At 41.3% G+C, this 26,356-nt stretch overlaps 1 protein-coding gene across 1 annotated transcript; it reads left to right on the top strand.

Moving 5' to 3' along the window:
- The first annotated feature begins 1,126 nt into the window (after nt 1-1,126).
- Nucleotides 1,127-26,356, top strand: PSAT1 (phosphoserine aminotransferase 1). The gene is made up of 9 exons (XM_044446865.1): nt 1,127-1,263; nt 3,870-3,930; nt 5,758-5,827; nt 7,342-7,547; nt 10,859-11,031; nt 12,974-13,143; nt 19,237-19,365; nt 23,282-23,419; nt 24,668-26,356. Exons 1-9 carry the CDS (start codon nt 1,204-1,206, stop codon nt 24,771-24,773), a joined length of 1,113 nt encoding a protein of 370 aa, XP_044302800.1. The 5' UTR covers nt 1,127-1,203; the 3' UTR covers nt 24,774-26,356.

The following is a 26,356-nucleotide window of genomic DNA, read 5'->3' as shown; positions in this document are numbered from 1 at the left end:
AAAGCCTTAAAAAGTTTAAGGCCTGGTTATCTAAGGAGATGTTTCCTTCCATATGAGTCTGCCTGGACACTAGATCATTCAGGGAGGTCCTCCTCAGAGAGCCCTCCTTGAGAGAGGTAAGGTAGGCAGAGCAAAAGAGGATCTGCTTTCCTTATAGAAGGTTCCGGGTTCAGTCTCTCACATCCCCAGGTAAGACAAGTAAAACTCCTGCCTGAAAACCCTGACTAGTCAGATGCCGCTTCCTCCGTTGCACTTCCCTCTTGTTAAATAAATGTTTAACTGAAAAAGAGTGAATGGGCCAAAGCTGCACAGCAGTGAGCTTCACAGATGGTTGGGAATCTGAACACTAATTTCCCAGGACAAGCCCTGTATCAGTGCCCCACTAAATTAACAGCTTTGACTGCTACGCACAATCCCCACTCCACACAACAGAGAAGGACAGGACTTTACCAGTTGCCTAGGTGACGTGGGAAGCAGGGAATTATCTCTTCGTTTAAACGCAGCCCAGTGTTCCAGCTTTTAACGCATTCCTACTGGATTCTTGCCCATTCTTTTAGTGGGAGCTATTATTTGCCTTTGCACAATCCTCGAATTCAACTGCGTTGCAGTAAATTACTTCTATCAGCACAAGGGCCTCCATGCACCTAATTTGTTTAAATTCCTGGAATGAGACTTCCCATGGTATGCAGCAGCATGGGATCCCACAATTCCTGTTTACCCACCCTATAACCAAAGGGCATCCTGCTATTTCTCTTCTAGTACTGTGTATTTCCTATTAACATGCTATAACACGAACATGACTGCCACCCCAAGAACAAGAGCCAAGGACACCTTAAGCGCACCCAGCTGGCAAAGGGCCGTGATTCAGGAGCGTGTCCAAGGCTGTTCTGACTTGCCAACTTCAATCCGCCGCTCCAGCTCCACCGAATGTTGCAATTCCCCTTCTGCCTTGCACTCCTTTACTGGGGCGATCACGCCGCTTACTCGTGGCCATCCGGGCCAATGAGTAGGCCAGTTGGAAGAGCTTGACCAATCGGCGCGAAGCAATTACGATGCCAGTGCACTAAGAACCAATTGGAAAGAGGCACCCTGGAGTGTTGTCATGGTTGAGTGAGCCGCCACGTTCGGAATATCTGGGGAAGCGGCGCCGTATTCTGGTCCAGAAAGTAGCTGGGGGAGAGAGCTGTACATTCTTTCGGAGCAATGGACGCCAAAAAGCACGTGGCCAACTTCGGTGCAGGACCTGCTAAGCTGCCCCGATCAGTAAGTGCTCTGTAGCTTGATTTTGCATGGGATAGTTTATGCTGCGTTCCCAACGGTGTTTTGTGCAAATCCTGTAGGACTTCTTTTTCAAGAAATGGTGTGTAATGCATTTCTTATCCATGTATTATTATTCGGAAATAAGTCGTACAGTGGTGGCAGTACCGACTTACTGGGAGTACGCCTCACTGAACGCGGTAGGGCTTGCTTCCGAGTAGGCATGTACAATATTGTGCTATCAGACGGTTTAAGTGGAATTTTCTGCCAAGTAAGCGTGGTATCCAACATTATTCGTTTGGATTGACCTTCAGGTAATAGCCGTGACTGCATCGGCCGGCGGTGCTTCTTGGTGCTCTCTGCCCTTCATCGGGGCCGTAAGAGTTGTAGAGATCAAAGGGAGAGTTCGTAAATCAAATCGCGATAAAAGTGCTATTGCACAAGGTGTTCATTTCTCGGATGCTGTTAATAGAAGAAATGGAACAACTATGGTCCATAGTATGGTGGAAAAAGCGCCTCTTTCACATTTGCAACCCTGTTGTTTTTAAGAGCAGAGGAGAACTTTCTTTCTAAGGAAAGTTGTCAACAACTTGAGACAAAAGAGGATTTTAGTAGTAAGAATGCAGCCTTTTGAAAGCCTGCAACATGTGATATACTTAATAGAACGTCCTTTAGCGTTGTGGTGGTGGCGCTTTGCCAGGTGAACAACACATGCTGGCGTTTTAGTACTAGCTTGATTCTTTCCTTTTTTCCGTTAAATTTTGGCTTAAAACCACTGCTTACTTGGTATGCCGCAGGAATATTGTCTTTCTTAAAGCTGCAAAAATGCAGCGAGATCTCGAAAAGAGTTTCCAGTGAAGAAGGAGCGTTTGCACTTGGGAGAGCAAGATCTTAAGAAGGATGAGGTCGGGAAATGCCTCTTTCAAGGGCGTTCGGGAACATCTGTCCAAGTGAATGTCTGCATTGCAGGGTCTTTTCTCTTCCCGGCACCCCTCCCTCTTTATCTCCCAAACCTCCTGCCTAGTCTCCGATGATCACAGCACATTTTCGGCGTTTGTTGTCCTTGTTTAAAGGACATTGGATTCTCTCTCTCTTTGAAGGTGGCAGATCTCTCACCTGAGCTGCGAAATCTCCAGCTGGCTACGGATGTTAATTTCATGTCACTCTTGAGACCGGTTATTTGTGTGTGTGTTTTAATTTTAGGAAGGTAGTTCTGGTGAGCTGATAGATCAAAGCTTATTGTTCGATGGGAATGCTTCATGGTTTTATGAGAAATGCATGTTTACTTCTTTTGTGTTTCCCAGCTATGAAAAATCTGGGAAAAGCTCTAACCAGCCCAGCACTGCCCCAAGAGTTGTGAGGAGAAAGAATTAGTTACTTGTTTGTCAAGTTGAGTAAAGGAAAGTTTATGAAAGCTGGGGGGTGGGTTGGGTTCTGAAGGCTGGGGGATGGGTTGGGTTGTGATTATTTGTTTATCTCGCTCCTTACCATTCTTATCCCTTTAATTAGTACATTCACAGGGCTACAATTTAAAAGAATCCTTTGTTTTCCCTTACTGAAAACAATCCTTTGTGAACATGTAGGACAGAAGATAGTTTGTAGATATGCTAGTTTAATTTCAGGCAGCTTCTTGCTGACTGGAGGAATAGATTTTAGGGAAGATAAACAATAACTTGTAGGGTATAGACTCATCTGTTCAGAAAGTTGCATCAGCAACTCTCTTGATCCAGTCACATTTGGCAGAGGTGTGGCCCCTGCAAGATACATCAAGTTTCTCAACTTTCCACAAGACCTGATGCTTAAGCAGTTTTTCATTTCAAGTACTGTTGAACATAATTGTGGTTTGATTTTTAAGATTTGTTTGCATTAGGATCTTATTGTAACAATTTCCCTAGACAAGCCCTTTTTATTAATGGCATCCTATATTTGTTTAGATATTTGTTGTAAAGGTTTCTATGCCAGTGTCTTATTTGTGTCCCTCAGCATGGTGTTAAATTTGATGTTGAAACTAAATAGATAGGTACTATTGGCTGTGTAAAAATGCTTTTATTTTTAGTGGTTGACTGGAAAAATAATAGCACTGCTAGATAGAGTTTTTAAAATCCAGACCTCGAAGTATCTTCTCTTGTCATTTTCAGATAACCTAAATGATTAAAGATGAAAGATGTCCTAGAACTCTCAGCATCCCCCACCTGGCCATGCTGGGATGTTAAGCTGGACTGCTGGGGTCCTAGGACTTTTTCCTGTCTAAACAGGTATAGGATTGCTCCCTAAAACTAATGAAAATATTGTCCAAAACCTTTTGGGAGATGAGACTCATTCCTTGTTCCAGAAAGCTTGTATATCACTGCAAGGAAAAAGCTAAGTTGGATACAGGAAATTTGCTAATACATCATTTCATGTTCTGTTTCTTGTTCTGTTTCTAAGTTTCTGCTCTGTTTCTATGTTCTTATGCACATGTTAGGCATGCCGTGAGCAGATCTGGCTGGAGCGGGGGGCCAGACTAGATGGCCCGGGAGACCCCTTCTGACTTGCACTGTTTCTGTGTATTTGGAATGTATATGATTTCCATGGACATGTACCCAATCATGTTGAATTAATTTCCTTTGTAGGTACTGTTAGAAGCCCAGAAAGATTTGGTGGATTATAAAGGCCTTGGCATTAGTGTTCTTGGTAAGCTTCTCTTTTTTATTCTGGGTGTCTTTTTAAATGTATAAAACAAATGCAAAAAGGAAGAGCTACTGATTTCAATTTAGACATTACAGTGGTACCTCAGTTCACGAACACCTCAGTTCATGACCAAATCGGATCGCGAACAAAAATTTCATAAAAATTTTAACTTGGGTTGTGAACTCTGTATTGAGTGGTGACCACGGTCGTGGCTGTCTCCCCACCCCCTGAGAGGGGAGATGGCTGTGATCGTGCTGCGGGCAGGGGGGAGATGGCCGAGATCGCACCCGTCTTTCCTGCAGGAGTGCACCTGTGATTGTGCCTGTCTTTCCTGTAGGAGTGCAACCACAATCTTGGCCATCTCCCCCCCCCCCCCCCGGGGTTTTTTCCTCTTTTTCCCCCCCCCCCGCCCCGGGGGGGTGGGGGGGGGGGGGGGGAATGGGGGGCAGGGGGGGGGTGGTGGGGGGGGGGGGTGGGGGGGGAGATGGCCACACTCGTGCTTGGGGTGGGGGGGAGTTGGCCGCGATCTTTGTTGTTCTTTGTCACTTCGCTTTGCAGTTAGTTTTCTGATTCAAAAAAAAAAAAACAGTTATAGAACAGATTAGCCTTATTTACATTTAACCTTATGGGGAAATTTAACTTGGCTCATGACCAATTTGGGTCATGACCAGAGTCTTGGAACGGATTAAGTTTGTGAGCCAAGGTACCACTGTACTTGTTTCAGAATTGTCCTTTTGGAAAGTTCTATTTATTTAAAGTACTGCAATGCCACCTTTAAGAACTAATATAAACCAAGAATAAAATTAAAGCTATTTCTGCCCTCCACAAATTAAGACTGAGAACAAACGGAAGCATCCCTATCTTATTTTTATTGCAACCCCTTTGCAGGATGCTCAGGACAGCATGCATTGCACATGAGAAAGTATGTAGTTTTCCTCCCAACTATCATATGAGGAAGGCTGGGCTGAGAGACCATGATTTGCCCAGGGTTAAATGGAGCTTAGCTGAGCAGAGCTTTCATTCTAGGTCCCACTGGTCCAGTGTACCAGCCGCTACTGTACAACACCAGTACTCATCATTGCCCTTTCATTTCTCAGATGAAATGAACTGAGGTTTCTTCTGTGGCAGTGCTGTAACTCAAGGATGGGAAGTTTGTAGGCCAGACAGCCATCACTCCCATCATCCCACTTTTGGCTATGCATGTTAGGGATGATGGAAGTTAAAGGACAGAATATCTGGAGGACTGCAAGTTGCCTGCTCCAGCTCTAAAGATTCAAAACAGCAGTATCCTATTGGATATTAGGACTTTGTGGTATATCACAGCCTTCCCCAGCATGGTGGCATTTGGACCACAACTCCCAGAATTCCCATCCAGCAGGGCCATTGACTGGGAATTCTGGGTGTTACAGTCCAAATGTGTCTGAAAAGCACAAGGTTAGGGAATGCTGGTATATGAGATACCATAGGACTTGGAAGGGCTGATCCATTCATTTCAGTGGAGTAATGTACACAAGCTTTGTTTCCAAAGATTTGCCAGCCCTACTGAAATGCACAGGGCAGTGTGTGTGTTTAAGTTTACTGTGCTTCCTGCTGTGTGGCATGGTAAATGGAGGAGCTCACATGCAGGCCTGGAGTCCTGAAACCCAGAAAGCAAGGGTTGATGCATATGTAAAAAAATGCATTTTCTTTCCTTGTGTTAAAAAAAAAGAAGGAAAGAAAAAGGATTCTAAGTTGTCCATAGTGTCTCTCCTGATTCTAATGTTAATTAATTCTGCTTCCTTATGGTATGGCTTGTATCATGATGCTTTTGATTTATTCATTTTGTCATAGAAATGAGCCACAGGACATCTGATTTTTCAAAAATCATTAAAACTGCAGAAAAGTGCTTGCGCGAACTCCTGTAAGTCATACTTTTTATTCATAGCATAATAAAACTCTGCTTTGAAGACATAGCTGTTGTGCATTTTGTTTTACTGTGTACGTGTGGTGCTTTAATGCAAGTTCAAAGTGTCAGTTTGGTGGATATGGAAACAAACACTTCTGCTGTTTTCAGCATGGTTTACTTTTCAGACTTTGCAGTTTATTCAGCTACAGTTTCTGCTATGCTGTGCTATGCTATGGTGTCTACTCATGCTTGTTACGATGCCCCAACAGCATGGATTGGATCAAAGGCTAAGGGCACAGCCTTATCTTTGTGTAGACAGAAAAAGTGCTACATCTCCTAGTATTCCCCAGCCAGCCATGCTAGGAGTTGTACAATTTTTTTCCTGCCTAACATGCATAGAATTCTACCTTATTTACACTTAGTTCTCATTAACATCTGTGAGATCTATTTAATCAGGAATAAATTGATGGTTGATTGAAATGGGATCTGTGTGTGACCAGATTCAACTCAGTATTTTTAAAGAGCAAAGCAACTTTTTCAGGAGGATAATTTAAAGTAGAGAACTGATGAACAAGGGGGTGATGTAGGTGAAAGTATAAAAATCTGCTGCAGATGTTGTCAGCATGGTAAAAGAAGATACAGAATATATAGCTACACTTGCTCTAAAAAGAGCAAACCTAATTTCATGCTGTCTTGAAACAGCATCACTACCACCATTACATCATCATGCTTGGCAATTTCTGGATTGCCCTTTGGGTGGAAAAAGCCACCTTCTGGTATACTTGAAGGTTGAGGTGTTTCAAGGATATGACAAGGAGCCTTGGATGCTAGTTGAGGAAGATTTTTTTTTAAATTGGGACCACAATCTGCTTTGCTGCAGTGGGTTTCCGCCCATTCTGAAAATGCTGCATCATTTGTGGCAGAGGCGGTGGAGTGGTGAAAACATCACCCATCAGCTGCACCAGAGACTGTGAGCTGATTCCCTAGAGTTGCTTGAAAATCCCCATGAAGTCTAAGGATGCTGCTTAGCATACCCAAATTACATTCTTGTTTGCAAATTGATGCCTATGTTGGAAGTTTGGAGCATGTAAATGGACAAGGATCTCTCTAGGACATTAGGGGTCTGTCTAACATGTCTTGGAGGCTTGTAGGATTCCTGCAGTGGTACCTCACATACTCCAAAGTGGACATCCTAAAACTTTGTGGAGCAGCACAAATAGAACATGGTTAAGGTTAGTGGAAGGAAGGACAATACATGCATATATTTAGTTTGGAGTGACTTACAGAATTAATTCTGAATTCAATTCATTCTGGAGTTATTGCTGTCTTGTGTATATGTTGAATAACAGAGTGGTGATGAGCAAGCTACAATGAAACAATCTTTTAACTTTGAATAAAAAGAATTCATTTACTTATATGCTGTCTTGAAACCAGGCATCTGATCTTAATAAAAGTAACATCACTAAAGAATGTTCAAAATCTTGAATTGACAATATTCCTTTGTTTATCCACTCTTCTTTTTTACATAGCAATATACCAGACAAGTACAAAGTGATTTTTCTCCAAGGAGGTGGATCTGGACAATTCAGTGGTATCCCACTTAACCTTATTGGCTTAAAAGAAGCAAGGTGTGCTGATTATGTGGTTACAGGAGCTTGGTCAGCAAAGGCAGCCAAGGAAGCAGAGAAATACGCCAAAGTGAACCTTGTTCATCCTAAGCTCTCTAGTTACACAAGTAAGATAAAGTTAAGCTTAACATTGGTGAAAAGTTGCCACATATGCTAGAACTACTTTCTTTTACTCTGGAAACTGTAACTAGTGCAAAATATGGCAGACAGGCTAGTCTCTGGGACATCACTGAAAGACCATATATCACTGATAATAAAGTCTCTGCACTGGCTGCCAATATATTTCTGGACACAGTACAAGGTGTTGGAAATTACCTTTTAAGGTCTTCATGGCTTGGGTCCAAAATACCTTCAGGAGAACCTTTGCCCATATATTCTGCCTTACCTGCTAAGGTCCCCTGGGTATAATCATTGGAAGCTTGCTTCTGCAATATTGATGTCATCTACCCAGAGAACTTTTCTCAGTGCTCTTCCTTAAACTCTGGAATAGCCTGTCAGAAGAGATGCATCAGATATCCCAGATGGTTACCTTCAAGAGGGAATTAAAGAAGCACTTCTTCCAGTAGGCCTTTACAGATAAGATTTATTGTTTGTTTTTAGACTAAATTTACATTGTTGGTGGTTTCATTTCTTTATAAATTTCCCAGAGACTATGGGATTGGGGCAATATATAAAATCCAAAATCAGTCAATAAATATGGTCCCTATAATTTGTTAAAAACCATGTCCAAATTATGAGCCTGTAAGCCAAACTGAAAAATAGCCCATATGGAGGAAGACATAATTACAGTTCTGAGAAAAAACCTGCTTTTGGTATGAACTTTTTTATACTTCTGTAATCATATACTTTTTAATGATTTATCTGGATAGAAATTTTGCACTCTTTCTTCTCAATTCTCACCTTTGCCTTTGTTAATTAAGTCTCTTTCAATATTAATATTATTGAATCTGTACCTGTGTGCCCAGTCACTGTGGTTGCTTTGCTAATCTGCTCGTGTAGGAGAAGTTAAATGTCGCTACTTCAATCCTATTTAGGCTGTCTTCCCTTTAGGAGGACATGTTGCATCAAAAGTATTGAGTTGAAATTGTGCCTGGAGGGGGAAAAACAGCCATTAAAGCACATGGAATAAGTTAGTCCAGGAAGAATGAAATGCAATTTGACAAGAGTGCTGATCTGGAAATACCCAGAGTGTACAAACATAGGACATTTTGCTTTGAGAATAAATGCACCTTGTTTTGCCAGTTTTAAAAACACATTACTATATATATTTGCTGTGTTTTCTGCAATGCAATCATACTAAGCCTAGTTTTTAAATCTCTCACTAAGAAGAAACAAATGTAGGGTTCAGTGCAGAGAAGAGCATGAAACAGGGCAAACAATGTTTGGAAAGCAAATCTAAACTTGGCAAAACTTTAGTAGTTTTTGGGTGGAATTTCAGTTCCCATCCTAGTGCCATGCTGCTTTATCTGGCTTTTCCCAGATTTAATTAGGGTTTCTGTTAGAGGAGCAATTACATATGTGAAACCCTTTCATGTAACGTGCAGTAGAATGTGTTCATAACTAGTGTTGTAACTGACATGGTATGACTTAAAGTTGCAGGGTTTTACCCACATGAGAATGACATTTAGGGTGCAGTCATCATAACATTTGTTGAAAATTCATTTTTTCTTGAACTCAAAGGGGCTTACTTTAGAAATGCATAGGTTTTCTACTGTTAATTTTAGGGTACAGAAATTCACAATATAATGTAAGAATCTAAAGGTTTCAACCTCTCCCTTTCCCCAAAATGTTCTTTCAGTGTTTCTTTATGTGTGAGATAATAGACTATCTGAATGACAAATATCAATAAAGGCATAACGAAGATAAGTTCAAAATGAGTGGAAAGAGTGCAATAAGCTGAGGACAGTTAGGACTTAAGCCTCATTTAAAAAAACAAAAGAAAACAAGTGCCATCAGCACCTGCCTCTGTTTTGCACTTTGTGTGTGTTCTCAGACTCTGTCCTAGGGCCTGAGCTTCAGGAGTCAAGGCAGCAGTATCCATAAGCAATATTAATGCAGGTTGCTTTACTTTGTGTGCAGTTTAGGGAAAAATAATGCTACTTTCACAAGTGATGCTAGGAGTATGTCCAAGAAATTCTCTGAATGTTCTGAAATATAGCTAGTGTGGCATGCAATGCAGGAAATTATTTTAGAAATGATAAAATATTTTTAAGTATTTATTAGTAGTACATGTATAATATCTCTCAGCTCAGGTTTACATACAAACATTAAAATTGCAGTTAAAAGTACATATAATACACAAATTCAGCTCACAACAAAAATATAAGATTATCTAAAAATAAGATTAAAAGGAATAATAAAAAAGACAGGAAACAAAGCAGCCTCATGATCAATTGTTAGTCACAGAAAGCTTGGGAAGTATCTACAAGGCTGACTAGTGTTTCTGCGAAAAGAGAGTCTTCAGAGACAAAAACTGAAACACCATGAAGGGCCTTTTTATCAACAGTAAGCCACTGCATCTGGTCCAAGTTCTAATGTGAGTTAATTGTGGAATTTTTAGGGCTGGCTTTGCGTGTCATTGGAAAAAACTTAAATCTGATTCCTTCAAAATCTTGCTATTAAATGTTTGCTTGTGCAACAGGACTTGTACTTCTTGGGCATCCCTTGATGTTCCAGAAGTTTGGAGGACTGTAGACAAATCATTTCATTCATGGTGTTCATTCTGCAAGGGGAGAGGCACATCTAGATACAATCCTTAGGATGTTTAACTAACTCTTGCTTCTGGTGCAAAATACTGCACTTGGTTGTGGATGAGACAAGGAGTTCCTGAGGCTTATGGAGTTTGTATATCATGTATACAGTTCAGTAGCCCTACCTCCCACATTATCGCTCAGTCATTGCAGTACTCTCTTGGTATTTACAATGTGCAGTCTTTAGTTGCAAAAGAGTAGTGTTAGATTAGTGAGGAAGAAAGTGGTACTAGATAGATGAAAGGCCTTTAGAGAGAGAGAGAGAGAGAGAGAGAGAAAGCTAAATGTTGTTTTAAGTGGACTAAATGCCTCCTTTGTTCCAGAAGATTGCTTTTTGTGTCGAATGCTCTGCTTATTTTGAATATTAATCTGTTTCGGCATATTAAAGGGAGCAGGTATCTGCTTACAAATTGAACAGATGCTGCTGCTTCCGGTTGGTTGCACCATGAGTTTTCTTTTTCTTTTTAGCTTTTTGAATAGCAAGTTTTATCTTCCATAGTAAATCTAAGAATAAATACATTTTGCTGGCAAAGCAATAGGAATGCATTGAACCAGAGTTGCTTTCAAAGTTCATTGTTTAAGGTCAGCTGCTTTGTTTAAGGTTGGCTTTTCAAGTCTGCCAGTTTGGAAATATAACAACTGCTTCTTTTTTTTCTCATCTGTTTCAGAAATCCCTGACCCAAGCACTTGGAACCTTAACCCTGATGCCTCTTATGTTTATTATTGTGCAAATGAGACCGTCCATGGTGTGGAGTTTGACTTTGTACCTGATGTTGGAAAGGCAGTCTTAGTTTGTGATATGTCATCAAACTTCCTCTCTAGGCCTGTGGATGTTTCCAAGGTAAAGTTCCCAAGGGGCAGTTTTAGCAAGGTGTGACCTAGTATCTTTGGGGTCAATAAAGCCAGTTCTGGTATTGCTAGGATGTATGTACATTCTAAGCTTATCTTAGTGCTATAACAGGGCAAGATATTCCTCCTTCCTAAAGAATCCTGGAAGTTGTAACTTGCTGAATTGTAAGAGCAAGTTATACAACAGCAGTTGTAATAGCAAGCTGTAACTTGCTGAGAATTCTCTGCCAGCTACCTCAATTACACATAAATTCTTTCTCCATAGCAGACATAATTTTATGCATCTCTTTAACGTCCCACCTAATTCTCCTTTTCCTAAGGTAAAGAGTTGCAAACCTTATAACCATTCCTCATGAGAAACTTTATAATTTTGACTGCCATTTTCACTTTTTCTGGCTCCAAAGAATCATTTTTGAGATGCAGTGATCCAACTGTACAAAGGATGCTTACATCATAGATTAGTTCAGTGTTCAGTTCCTTTCCTAATGACATAGAATATGCTCTTTTTACAGCAACTGCACACTAGGCTGATACTTCATCGATCATCCACAACCACCACAAAATCCCCTGTTTAGTCAGGCACTATCAGATTCCATTAGTGTATATGTGAAGTTCTTGTTTTCCTGCTGTGGATCACTTTATATTTGTGTACACTGAATTATTTTTGCCATTTTAATGTCCAGCTAAGTCTGAAGATAACCTTTTAGCTCTTGGCAGTCCCTTTGTTTTAACCACTGTGAGTAGTTTGGTGTCAAACCTGGCCACTTGGTTGCTTAGTCCTGACTCCTGATCATTTAGTAACAGGCTTAACAAGTGTGGTGTTGTTGCTGTTTAGCCATATATAACTCCCATGATCTTCTCTCGGAGCTAGTTTCAGAGATTCCCCAAGGAGAGGGAATAAGAACTGCTTAATCACCTTAGAAAGTAATCCTGTAGTCCAGGGCAAGTTTCTAGGAATCAGAAAATTCTTTAGAGAGTGCTCCTCAGATGAGTCCTAACTCTCAGAAGGAGGACTGCAGTATCCAATTCCATTCCCGTGCAGCTGCTGTAGAAAGAACTTCATGGCTGCTCCTGAAGTTGCAAAAGTGGCTTTGGAGAGGCCAAGATAGGAAGACTCTTAAGTCCTCTTGAGTCCTAGTCCTACCCTTTGCAGGTGGGTTCAGAGGGCTATCTGGAGGGGGAAAAAGCAAAACATGGAGGGCGGAAAGGTAAAAATGGCCTCTAAAATTTCTCCGAGTTACACAGAAGCCCTTGTGTTCAGGGAGATGCAACCCATAACATTGCAACCTGAATTTGTAACATTAACTACACTTGTTACCAAATAATTCCTATTGAACTTAGTAGAACCAATTTAGGATTGTGCTTTTGGATATGCTTTACAACTTGATGCTTTAAAAACAAAACCCATGAACCCTGAGGTAGGAATTGCTTCATTAGAAGCTTTTTTCCCATTTGTGTCGGCTTGCTAATGTTTAACAGTGAAAGTATGGCTCTTTCCACCTTAGATTGCATATGCTTTTTCCTGACACAAAGGGACTGCACAAAATCAAGCAAACATAACAATTTGGGCACAATCATATGCACATTTAGACAGGAAAAATCCTCCTTAGACAGGAAATAGCACCTTAGACAGGAAAGAAACACCTTGTGGCTTTCCCCAGCTAGCTGTGTAGGAGTTGCAAGACTGTCTAGACATTCATAGGCTTGCACCCTTAATCTGTTTATTAACTACTCAGAGCCTCTGGGCATTTTTGGAGATAGCAAGCACAGAAAGTTATAACTATGTGGAAATGTAGTTTTGATAATGAACACCCATTATCTGTGGTCTTTTCTTCATTATATATTAAAACAGCAGAGTAAGTTCCGGTTAAACAGCTCTGTGAATTTAACAGCCATTTCCTCCTCTCTTTTCCTTCCCACTTTCCAATGTTAAGTTTGGTGTAATTTTTGCTGGTGCCCAAAAGAACGTTGGCTGTGCTGGAGTCACAGTGGTAATAGTGCGTGAGGACTTAATCGGCTTTGCTCTCAAGGAGTGCCCTATAGTATTGGACTACAAAGTGCAAGCAGAGAATTCTTCATTATACAACACTCCTCCATGTTTTAGGTAAGTACATTGTCGTTCTTCCTGTTAATTACAGGCATGTCATTGGCTGTGTAAAGCATTGGCATTCTGGTAATTGATTGGAAGCCGGACAAAGATGACATTGCTTTGCTGTGGAGAAAACTGTGTTAGGCACTTTCCAGCTAGCACGGTGCTGGTAGTTTCATCCTGACTCACTTCCCTCATCAAATTCTCCTGGATATATTGGCATTGTAGAAATGTTAGTGCAAGACCTGCTTTTTGTGGATTTGTCACTCAGCTGGACTGCCTGCAGGCTTCAAGGAACCTGAAGTACATTGGTATGTTCCCCTTTTTCAGCCCCATCCTGCATCAGTGCACCCTTCCTCTCTAGGAGGCTCTGCTGGTTTAGCAGAGCTAGATGATGCTTGGTGGCTCCAATGATGTTCCGTCAGAGCAAGCAGATTCTCTCCCAGTGAATTTCCAGTCTCTTCTGCTGTACAGCTGACATTCCTGACAAGTTGGACCTGGCCACATTACCATGTCAGTAGACCAAAGTACAAAAAAAGGGAAAAACCTTGTGTCTTTTGCAGTTAATTGTTGCCTAGCGATCAGGATTACAAGGCAGCAAGCCACTTAGCAGTTCTGGTTGTAAATGAGGCAAAACTGAATTGCATGGTTGCTCTTCTTGCCTCTGAATTGCTGACAGTTGGGAAATCATGCTTGGTTAGTGATGTAATTAAGAGCTAAATGTCATGCTTGAGGTGCATGTGTAACTGTCAGTGTGGATCTCTACCTTTGAATACTGAAGACTCAATTCTACAGTATGAGCACCTGAATTGTGAGAACAGAAAATGGAAATAAAAATTATGCAAACCTTTCCTATAATGGGCAGGGCATATATAAAATAGGCATTTCATTTTCTTCTTAGCGTTCTGTTGTGACTGTGCATTTCTAAAGTCCTCGTCAACCTACATCCTGTTACCCTGTCTACTGAGGCCAGGTGGGGTGAGGTCAGCCCCAGAAATCCTGGGCTTGCGAAACAAGAATTCTTACTTAATTTTGCAACTCATGCCTAAGGTTATTGTCTCTGTTCCTTTCTTCTTTATACTTTCTTTATTTCATTTTCCAGCTATGTCAAAAGCTAACTGTTTCCACTGAGTAAGGATTGTGGTCTTTGATGTGTCCTTTAACTGAAGACAGTTAACCTTATTCCTTTATTTCATTCAAAGGCTGTCCTTGCACCACCTAAGGACAGCATTCCCCAAAGACAATATAAGGACTGTCAGGAGATTTAACTTTAGAAAACATCTTCATGCCTTGCCCTGTCTAATGTGATCAGTGGGTTCTACTTGGCTAAAAGTAAAATCAAGAAAAGCTTCTTGGAAAAGATAGAACCTAGCAAAATATTGATTAACTGGGAATAAAAATACAGTTGGAGTTAGTGTTTGCAAATCAAAGAACATCTCTGGATCAGCAGTGGGCAACTTGGGGTTCTCCAGATGTTTTGGCCTACAGTTTTGCTGATTACTCATCATTGGCTATTTTGAAAAAGACTGATGGGAGTTGTAGGCCAAAACATCTGGAAAGCTACAATTTGTCCAAAGCTGCCTTTGGTACAAGGAAATCTTTTTGGGGGTAGAGCGGAAGAAGAAAACAAAAAACAGGCAGCAGTTTTCTTATGTCTGCTTCAAATTCTCAGTTTCCTGTGTTTGGCTGCTTTAATCCTCCAGTCGCTGAAGGAAAGTGGGAACAAGAGTTTAGCTCATCCCACCCCACCACTCATGGACAGCGGTTCTCTGGAGTGAGGTACCTAAATTGTTCCCCATGCATTTAAAAAACACAGTTTTCAAGGATTCCAATTCCTTTGGAGACTTCAGAACAGGCTTTGGACATAACTGTATGATGTATAAATGAATTCAGTAGTAGCATTATGTGGTGCGTGAAGAAGTGGTTACTTTTATAAATCCTGAATCTACCTTTGGCTCACTTCTGCCAAGAGTCAGTATCTAAGTTTGGACCCAAACTGGATGTGCATTAGAAATGGCCACACATTTCAAACTAACACCTTCTTCCTGCGCCTGCCACTACCATGTGTTTGAAGCGGACAGCTGATGTAAGGTGGAGTGGGAAAACGATGGATGTGATCGCATCCTGCTGTCACCTGCTTCAGCTAGACCAGGAGTGGGAAATCTGGGTCCCAAGCCAGTCCTCCTGGATGCCCCCAGATGGTTATAACCCCTTCCTTTAGTTTCTCCTTCTCCCAATGAATGCTGTCCATTTGGTCGTTTCCTCACTTTTGTGCAGTTCTTTCTGTATTCTAAATGGCCAGACTGCCTCTCCCAAGGCCCAGTTACTTTAAGCAACAACCTGCTGGCACTTCTTGGTTTTGGGTCCCTGCCTCCTTTTCCTTCTGCCTGCCTGCTGCTGCTAAAACATGGTTCCTGAGGAATTCTCTAACCTGCTACTCACTAGGTCTTTTGGACTTCAAATCCTATCAGCTCCAGACCTTGTGCTCAATGGTAGTGATGCTGGGAATTGTAGTCCACAGCAACTGAAGGCAGTGGTTGGAGAGGGCTGTGATACCCTTATTTGGAAAATGGTTAAGCATCTGGAAGAGAACTAGATTTTAGAAAATCTGTGAATGCTGCTTGAAGTTACAATATCGTTATCAGTAGGTAGTACAATAATTGTCTACTATATCTGGGACAAGTGTTTCCAACCTTCTGAGCTCACTTATTTTTGGTATGCATATGCTAGTGACGTATGTTGGAGAACATACTATGCTGTCATTTTGTAAATATTAACCTGCAAGTTGGCTGGATGCATCTGCTTTGAGTTTTCTTTTAAACAGTTGCTTGTATGTTGCAAGAAATTGGCCCCAATGACTTTTCCTTTTTCAGCTTGTGCTCCCCTCTGCTTCTCTTTCTTCTCTGTGCTGGCATTCATCAGTTGGCAAGCTACACTGAAGGTCCATGAGCTGGCATAGACAAGCACCGAATTAAATTAGTGCAATGTGGATCATTTTAACCTCTTTCCAAAAGCAGCCCTGGTTTCCTGACATTAATCTCCTGGGTGGAGATTAATAGTATTTTCCCCCAGAAGAAATCTCATTTCCTTGCTGCAAGGATTTGCCTGATATTTAAATCTGTGACTAAACCTGCTTTGGGGATGGCACTGAAGCTTGCTGTGTGACTTTAAAGTGGGTCATTCAATTACCCACCCACCTACCCATTTAGAGGATGTACTTTGGATAGTAAAGGCTTAGGTGAAATTCAGCTGTGTGCAGAATATAGAGCTTTCATATTTCATATTAGCTTTTTGGCATATGCAGGAATTCTCCTGGGGTCCCACCTTTGCAACAGGTCTGCATATGCGGAGGCGTGGAGGAAGGAAATAAAACCAAACTGCTGATGAACAGAATACACGTGGTGATATTTTTAGGCTGCTTGTTCACTTCTCTGCCTTTCGTGCACAGCATAAAATAAAAACACTGTAATTAAAGAATAAAATATATGTAACTCAGATAGACCAAAATGGAACAGCAAAACCTCAAGACATCAGCAGCAAAATATCAGGCACAGAAAACTGGCAAGTGCTGGTGCTATTACTCTAAATCAAGGCCCAACAAAACAGAGTTGATGTTGAAATCGGCTTCATGGGCTCTTGGATTCCTGCAAGTGGGCATCACCTGATCATCTCACAGGTGGTTATTCTGAAGTGTGCCTGCTGCCATCGAGAAGTCTCTGTTATCACTGACGAACACTTCTCTGCTGGTTGCAAGATGCAGCCCCAGTCTGCTGATGAGCTCAGTGAGAGGCAGTGAGCAGAGGCAGATACAGAGGTATCTGTTCATGAAACAGATAGGGGTCTTTAAGTCATGCAGATTTGGGACCCAGATAATAAAGGTAAAGAATTGTGCTGGGTGAAGTGAAGTAAGCTGTAGCAGGCATTTGGCATGCCGCTGCATCTGTTTCAGTAACTGCAACTCAAGCAATGGGTTGTGTTAAGGCATTACAGTTCTGTCCTTTGCTTGGAGGAGGGATGGAGTTCCCCATATGTGTCCCATACCAGCTTAGGACAATTGTCACTGTACATCCCTTGCAACTGAAAAAAATTCCTAGGCTTGTGTGTGTTAATGAAAAGGCACCTGAATGGCCGATGATAGGGCTGGGACTGGATAAACCCTGGCAGAAGGGCTACAAGTGCAAGGTGTGTCTGCATTGCAAATGTTCACAATCCTTATTTCAAGGTACGGCCAACTGGGATGTCCTTGGAAAAGATAAGGCGGCCCTGCATGCCAGCTACATGGCCTGCTCATCAGGATGTATCAGCCCCTCTGCGCACATGAGTTTTAACTTGCCTGAGGATACCTGCTGACTGCAGGAGTGGAGATGCAGGTTAGTTTGAATTGTAAGCCTGGACCTGAACTGTGTTCATCTGAACATAATCCCATGGAGTTCAGTGAAGGCAACGTTTTATCTCAAAGTGGCTAAGAAACTAGGAGCCTCAGTATCAAAGCTTGCCTTGGTGGTCTTGGGTGACCACTATCCCGCAGGTTTCATCTGCAATACAGAAATGATAATCCTCTGTGATAGAGAGATGATAATCCTGACCTAGCTTTTGTATGATGAATACTTTGAACCATCTCAAGAAATATGTAAGAGCTAAATATGTAATATTACTGCTGTTAGTGCAGTCTGTGCTTGTAACCTGAAGCATTTCAGTGTTTGTCCCTTAAATAAATTACAAGTCAGAGTTTAAAATGGGATCCTTTCATACATTTAAGATACCATTCATCGTGCAAGGTAGCCTTCCCAGCCAGAGGGCCTCCAAATGAACCAAGCTGGCTGGAAATGACACAAGCCACAGTTCCAACGTATCTGAAGGACATTGTGTTGGGAAAGACGAGTCTAAGGGCTTCTATCCCTCGGTAGACTATAATAAAGAACTTACTGGAAATGTGCCGTTAGAAACACACTGGCAGGCCATTCATTATGCAGCATCCATGGGAAATCTATGCTCCATCAGGCAGATATTTTGTAGCTTACACACATAGGCTGGTGTATCCTTTTGTATTCGTCTTTCTATTCAAGGACTCTGCAGAAAGAAAGGGTCATCCTTGGCTATATGGAAGCAACAGGATTCTGGTTACTGTAAAGCAAACAGATTTAGGCAGACAGTTTAAATGACTTTAAAAGGGGAGAGCTTATTGAAAAAGTTAATGCTCACATAAAAGGGCAAGGATAGCAATATATTTGGTAAGTTGTAGTTGCCCTTCTCTCATTCTGTTAATGTTGCCCAGCTTTTCCAGAATTTTTTACAAACTCTTACTTGGTTTAGACTAGGGTAGGTAAGGTTTTACTGGAGTGGTTCAAGGTGTCGTCAGATGCCTGCCTTAATGCCTCTGAAGGTTTCCTATTCCTCCCACTTAAAACAAATAGCAATGTTTCTTACTGGAAGCTTCAGAACAAAGAGTTCTCTCTCTTTTTCCCCCCTCTGCTAATGCGTCTGGGCAGCACTTGAGGCCTAGAGACATTCTGTGGAAAGGAATATGGAAGGTGCCTTCATTTACAGCACACCTGTCTTGTGGTGGTGCCCAGATCAGGTTCTCCAGTTGCCAGATGTGGCCATGGGCCCAGAAAGGCCACCTTGCTGTGGTTTAGACCCTAACTTTCATCATTGGGACAAGACCTATACAGGAAGTTTTTAATGGAAAATTTACCTCATTTTAAATCTTTAGCCTTCACCTGTTTCTGTGGCATTAGGAGTCCTACAGTGATCTGTGTTGCCTTCTAGTATGTGGCTTGGCTCATTTGCATGAGCCATGTAAAATTGTCAGCTCTGCTGACACTTTGGTGTTGATGCACTCCATCTCTGCATGGCAGCTGCTGATCAAGATTCTGGTGTGTTTGTGGGAATAAATGAGAGAAATATTGAAATAAATTCCTTCAGATATGGTTGGCTTCCTATCTTGCTCTTCCTCACCCTTCCGTGTGCATGGTTCTGTGTTGTTTCAGTGAGGTATTTGCTTCACTAACACTATATCATAAGCAAAACTTGTTGTTTTGTTGCTGAGACATGTTCATAATTAATGTAGTTTACTGCAAGTAACTTGTGCCTTCTTTTTGATTCCAGTATCTACATCATGGGTTTGGTCCTGGAGTGGATAAAAAACAATGGTGGAGCTGTGGCTATGGATAAACTGAGCAAAATTAAATCAGAAATGATTTATGACATTATTGATGGATCCACTGGATTCTATGTGTAAGTTGCCCTACCTTTTTTCTTTATTATTGTACTGTGACTGGCTTATTGTAAGGCATGAATAACTGGCTTATACTGAGGCCTCCACACCTGTTGCTTCAAAAAGAGAGAAATAAACCAGCCTTCCATGGATCTGGTAGGCACCAAGATGTGGAAGGGCTGAACAAAAATCTGTAAAATTGCTGTTGCGACTTTTCTAGATGGCAGAGCCATGGGAGTCAGGGAAAGAAGTTAATGATCACCAGGATGACCTTGGATGGGACATTTTCCCCTGTAAACATGCCAGGTATTAGGTGACTTTGTAGCAGCACTACGTCAAGTTCAGTTGAAGCATTACATATAAGGGTTTGAACAAATACTTTTGATATCTGGCTTAGTTTTGTATGTTTTAGTACAGGACAAAAGACTGTTGCCACGGGCAAGATTAAAAAAACTAAAATGTTAATTAAATGTGAGCTAACAGCTCTTTAAATTTTCTGAACTTCTAGTCAAGTTCATGCAAAATTCCTCTAGGTTTGGCAGTGCTGGGGAGTAAAAACAGAATAAAAATGAACTTTGCAAAGTTTCAGGTTGGCCTTAAGATCGCCTTACTGTGTACTTACCCTTTTCCCAGTAATTCTCAGTATATGTGGGAAAGGGCCAGACCTTAGTATTGGAGCACTTGCTTTGCATCTGGAAGGCTCCCAGTTCAATCCATGGCATCTCCAGGTAGGGCTGGAAAAGGATCTTTCCAAAACTCTGGAGAGCTCTTGCCAGTCAGTGTAGACATCCAGTGCTAAGCTAGGTGGTCCAGCCTAGGCTCACTATAAAATGGCTTCTCTAGTTCCTATGAAATTTTCCTTTTCAGTATCAAAAGCAGTCTGCATCTATGCAGCAATTCTTAGAGAAATGCATAGAAAGTAAAACTCTTCCCTGCCAAAACATGAGTGGCACTGAACTTGCATTATTTTTTAACTCTGAATTTAATTTCAAATAAATTAGGGTATTAGATTTCTTTAACTCATTACTGCCGTCATCAGTATATGAGAAATCCTTTTGAACACGAGCTTTGTCTGTGCATTTCCTGTGTGCCCCACATCTTTTATATCCTTTAACTCCTGCCAGAGCACACTTCTGCTTTGTTTCCATATTATAGTCCCCATTCTTAACCCTCACTTTGTCTGGTGATAACTAACTAGCATCCTTTTGTCAAATTGGATACATCAGCACTCCTGCCCTATAGCTCCTGCTTAGGACATTAATGTCAGAGTGGTACTTTCCCATGAAGTTTCCCTGTAAGTAGTAAACTTGCAGTTCAATGAAACAGTTTGTAGCCTAGTTTTCTCATGGATGTGCCAGCCTTTGGTGGCTGCAGGAGTTCTTTGAGGGCTGTAGGTGGAAACAACATATTTTGATTGACAAACCGAAAGGAAGATGTAACAGTTTCACCTTCATCCTACCTATTTCCTAAATTGTAGCTGTCGGCTCCAAAATGATTGGGGATTTAAGTGAGTTTTTAAAGCTGGGAGAAACTTTTTTCCCAGACTACTAATTCATTTTTTTGCCCCTAGGAGATAGACTCTGTTTAGGAATTCAAAACGGAGGTGCTGGCCATTATGGTGATGGAATTACAAGACTGCTGAGCGGTGTGCATCTTATCAGTATGTGCTGCTGTATTTTGCAGCTTAGGTGGCATTGTCTGCGCCATGCTTTTTGACTGAAGGCAAAGCCTTATCTGGAGCAGGACTGTTTACCTGTGAAATGCCACCTAAGCAACGAAATGCCTCGCTGGACATACCAAAATGTGACCAGCCTGTGAATGCACTGATAATCATATTCTGTCAGGCGCATGGAATGCAGTCTGACTGCCTTCTGTCCTGTGCTTCCATTTGCTGGATCTAATAGAAGAGCAGTGCAAAGCAGCTCAACGGCAGCCTCAGACATGATTTGTGTGTTAGTATTTGATTGCGTCTGCATAAGGCCCCTCTTCCCCTCTTACGGACTGCTGTGTTAGCCTTCCCAAGCTCAGTGGGCTTGACAGTGACACTTCTTGCCCATTTATTGGCGGCTCACCACCTTGGGATTATTTTATAAGAGGGGCATTAAGGTATGGTCCATTCTACCTTCAGGTATGGTTGGCTTTGAACAGGCAAGGAGATTACAAATCTCTGAAAGCTTCTGTACCTTCCTTGGGGACCTGTGCCCTAGGAATACAAGGTAGACTCGGGCTTGTGGGAGCTATTCTCACTACTGTATAATAGCATGCATATTTCCAGTTAATCCACTACTCTGGGATGAGATGCAGCTTGCCTCTGAATAGTGGTTCCTGGGGAACAGAGTGGCGGGAAGATGCTACTGTGTTGATGTCTTGCTTGTGGATTTCCTGTTGGTATTTGGTTAGCTTCAGTGGGAAAGAGAGTGTGTTGATCTCACCCAGCAGGGCCCTTCTTATGGTTTAAACTCAAGAACAGTCTTTTTTTTTTTTTAAGGTGGAGTCTTTTTTTAAATCTTATTTAGGAAATGTTGTGCTTATACCTGGGTCCTTCTGCAGAATTTTACATGCTGCATTACCAAGATTTTACTTTAATATTTAACTCTGTGTTTCAGTGGGTGAGTTCACATGATACAACATATACTTACCCTGCATATAAGCTACGCAGAGTAGGCGCTTCTCAGACCAACCCATGATGCACCCAATAGTGGTGGGCTGCTGTTCTCTCTCTCCAGCTCCCCCATTTCCTCCAGCTGGCAGTGCAGGGTCCTGTGTGGCATAACCCATCTTGTCTCCTTCCCTGTTCCAAGTATGGCTCTTTTACTTTAATGGGTTTGTTTGTTTGTTTCTTTGTATTCTGGGGCCCATGCCACCAGCAGTGACAGCTGCCCCACTGATGACCAAGTGGCACTTTGGAGCAACTGTCACTGACCCTTTTCCTTTGGTGGCAGTGTGATTTCTCTCATACTTTTTTCATGTTAGTGTCTGGTCCTTTACAGGTATGCAGGTGCACACCTGTGGCTGCTCATAATGGTGAGCTTTGCCTGGCCAATGCCCTATAAGCACCTGCTGCCACAGTGCAGTCGGCAGCTTCTATGGACATTGAGCAAGCAAGGTTGCGTATGGTTGCTTTGCACATACTTGTCAATTGGCAGGCTGTCAGCTGAAAAGCACAAAGGGGGGGTTCCCTAAAGGGGATGGTAAGTGTATTCCCCCCTTTTGGGTGTGATTCCTGTTTTCATATCTGCTCTGACTGTTGTCTACCTCTCCCACACTTCCCTTGAACCTTTAGTTACTCTGCAAAAGGGAGATCTACATCTGACCCCCTGCTCATGAGCACTTTCGTTCAACCCTAGCTAGCATGTTGCATGTTCAGTTATTTTGGATAGGGAAAGCCATGCAGTATCGTGGCTGTGTGGGGCCCACCAGAAGTGCAGTGGGCCTTCTGGGGTTCTAAAAATAACTTGGAAGAAACAGAAAAGTTTGTTTTCATAATGGGGCAGCTGACTGGAGCTTGCAGAAGGAAGCTTGACTGACCTGTATTGATCTTGTCATTCTCAGAGTTAGTTTAGAAGTGCAAAAGCCCTCTGGTGAAGTTCTTGGTCCCCCTACACAGAATCAGTGGACAAAGAGTGATTCCATTGGCTACTGCCCATCTTAAATGACCCCATCGGATACTGTGCATCTTCGCTTGCTTTAATAGTAGCTGTGGAATGCAGGCTTATACTTATACCCACTAAACCACAACACTTAATTTAAATTATCTTTTTGTGTTTCATGTAATTATGTATTTAGTAGCCCTTGAGAGATTATAGAGGGATACAATATTTTGCTGAATAAGCCATGCCACTTAAATACAAACTATAATTTATTAATATGTGCTGAATTTATAACACATCAATAAAAATAAGACTGTAATAAAACATATTTCTGTGACCTTTTCAGATGCCCTGTGGAAAGAAAGAACAGAAGCAGAATGAATGTTCCCTTCCGGATTGGCAGTATTAAGGGTGATGAAGCCTTGGAAAAGATATTTCTTGAAAAAGCTGTAGAAAACAACATGATATCCTTGAAAGGGCATAGGTAAGAGAAATCTGTGAAGATGTGTGGCTGAGGTCACTATACAATACAATGAAAAATGGCAATGTCAGTCATATAGACACAAAAAGAATGATTAAAGTAGAATCATTTTTCAGAATTAATTATGAGAAATAGAGCCCTGATTCTTATTTAGGCTATATGGAATATTACCAGTTTTTAGTCTATTGAACATATATAGATGCTATATTGTGTGAATGTGTGCCTTTTTAAAAATAAAAAAACTAAAAGCTTACAAATCAAACAAGAACCAGCTTGAATGATCACATAACCAAATCAAAAGGTTCCAAAGCAGTCATGAGATGTAGTCCTTCTTTTCTTGTTTTCCTTTCAAAATAAATTCTGACTTAAAGTACTAGCACTGTTTCCCCAACCTGCTGTTGCTTCAGCACCATGTTGAAGCAGCTTCCTTCTCTACCTCAGAGTGATTCCAACCAGTCGCAAATCATAGATTGAATTGGCAAGGTCAGGTGCTATGTAGCCAATTGGATTTGGCTACCTGCTATTGTTACTGAGAGCAAACAAAGCCTTATTGCTCATAAGGATAGTTTCATTCTCATCCTGAATACTCTTCATTCTGCATGGGCCAGACCTTCCCTCGTGGTGCCTGGGTCACTGAAGGCAAGTGTGGCCTTTGTAGCATATAGTCAGTATTTCCTGAACAGACAAGAGCTTTCACCCCTTTTCTTGGCAATAGGCGAAATTGGGCACCTCTGATGTCTGTGCAAGTGTTTTATGTATATCATGCCTTTCTAGCTCAATCCTAATTATTTATGGTACTATAATTTATGCAACAGGCAGGTATGGTCCTTTCTGTGCACTATCAAGAGTTTTATTTCCTTTGCGTCTTGCACCGGGGCTCCTTGGACCTGCTTCTTAGGATGAAACAGGCTGTTGGAGTCACTTTACTGTTGACATCTGTTATTTTTCCAAAGTGGACATTTAGAATAAGTTTGATCCAGCATAAATGTCCCTTGTTACCGTTCTTCCCATGTGCTCTTTCCCATGCTTCGCTCTTGGCACTGCAGTGGTTTTTGCTCCCCTTTTGTAGTGTTGAATGCTGCTTTTTTGTTCCTATACAGATGCAATATGGAAATGCTGCTGTCTTTAGAAATGATGTATTCTTTCACATTAGAAATGCATTCTTGTTCACATAAGCAAATGTTCTGGTGTGCAGATAGATACAATGTGCTTGTAGAACTGTCCAACTATACCTGTCACCTCACATTTCAGATCTGTTGGAGGCATCCGCGCTTCTTTGTATAATGCTGTGACTATAGAAGATGTTCAAAAGTTAGCAGCCTTCATGAGAAGCTTCATGGAGATGTATCGGTCGTGAACTCAAGAAACCGATGTTGCACTGCACCTCTTCAAAGTAAAAGTCTAAAGAATTGGAAGCTGGTAGAAATCTTTTGCAAAAACCATTAAATAGCCCAGTCAGATTTTCACAACAGTAAACATTCCAGTAACACTCACTGGCCAGTCCAATACTCAACGCAGTCAGTACAGGCTTGTACCAGCAGTGGACTTTCAATTGATCTCAGTATTTATCACAGTGCTTCAGGATTATTTTTTTAAGGGTCTGTGTGAGGGGAAATTCATTGGCCCATCAAAGGGTATTTAAGCTTTTGTTTTCAAACCAGATCAGAGCACTTGTGATATACAGAGTATGTTAGACTGGAATGTCACATGTTGCAATTATTTGGTCTCCTCCATTTAAGTCTCCTCCAAACAATCCAACTGTATGTAAAAATACCTCTTGGGTGTTCTTTGCTGCAATTTTTTCCTACTATTAATCATTTTGTTGCTTTACAAAATAATGTGTAAGAATGCCATGTGCTTGATCTGGTAAGCAAAGTTAATACCTTTGGCTACATTTCACACCATCACCTTTTTAATTTCCTTTTAATACTAATAATTCCAAGTATGCATTAATATAATGGTGCTTAAGGGAACAACTGCCAATCATGCTTTGCTGACTTCAAGCCTTACATTTGCAAACATTTTGAAACAGGAAGCCTGTTAAGTTTTATAGACTTGGCTCTGGCATTAATTTCCATCTTAAAATGTTAAGCACACATTTAATTACACTAAGGTGGAGATTATTTTTCTTTAAAATATTAGACTTAAAATTACTGACTAGAAAATAACTTTTTGACAGTCTTACCAGCACAGAGGCCAAAACCACTTTACTTTCCTGTTCTCTTTTCCTTTCTGAAATAGTATCTTTGCAGTGTTTTTATAAGACTGTCCTGACTTCTTACAATGTTCCCTGTGAATGCCTTTGTTTGGAAGCTACATTGTACAGTTTGTTCCTTCACAGACGGCATGCCCACAGTGAAACAGGGCCTTGCATGTTCTTCGTATACAATTCAATTTTACACCTTTTCTCTCCTGCAATATGAGATTGTCTCCATGTAGGAAAAATGTGGTGTGTACTGGCACATAGTCTGACATAGAATCTTCCCTTCACTGCATGTTGTTGTCTTTCTGCCTCTCTCATCCTCACACCCCCATGTTCATGTTCTCTTACTAGCAGAAGCCCTAATCTGCTTGATAACATCTCTCTTTTAAAATTATGCAGAAGCATTAAGCTTTAACTCTGAGCATTTTTGAAATGCTTTCCTAACTGATCGTTACACAAAATAACATAGCATTAGTAGAATCATAAATTGGTGTCCTGATCAGTGAACAGCATTCTCATTTTAACGTGTGTTTTTATCAAGTACAGTTTAAGCATAGCATCTATGCCTAAATATTAACTATGTCCCTTCTTTGTTCCTAGTATAATGTCTAAAGATACTGCATATGCACCACTACAGAAGATTTGACAGTTCTGTTTAGTTTAAAAATAACCATGGTTTACTTTCTCTTTGTGTTAATACTATAAATTGGAAAATAATAAAGCCTTTTCAAGCAACA

Source organism: Varanus komodoensis, unplaced genomic scaffold (genome assembly GCF_004798865.1).
Source record: "Varanus komodoensis strain SLA01 unplaced genomic scaffold, ASM479886v1 scaffold5, whole genome shotgun sequence".
NCBI classification, from domain to species: domain Eukaryota; kingdom Metazoa; phylum Chordata; class Lepidosauria; order Squamata; family Varanidae; genus Varanus; species Varanus komodoensis.
The sequence above is the reverse complement of the archived record's forward strand: the minus strand, read 5'-3'. Positions and strand labels throughout refer to the sequence as shown.

Excerpts from the sequence above, each read along its gene's own strand:
- PSAT1 (XM_044446865.1), top strand. The coding sequence starts at position 1,204 with ATGGACGCCAAAAAGCACGTGGCCAACTTCGGTGCAGGACCTGCTAAG. Across the intron at positions 5,828-7,341 it reads AAGTGCTTGCGCGAACTCCT|CAATATACCAGACAAGTACA; the intron begins GTAAGTCATACT and ends TTTTTTACATAG. Across the intron at positions 13,144-19,236 it reads AACACTCCTCCATGTTTTAG|TATCTACATCATGGGTTTGG; the intron begins GTAAGTACATTG and ends TTTTGATTCCAG.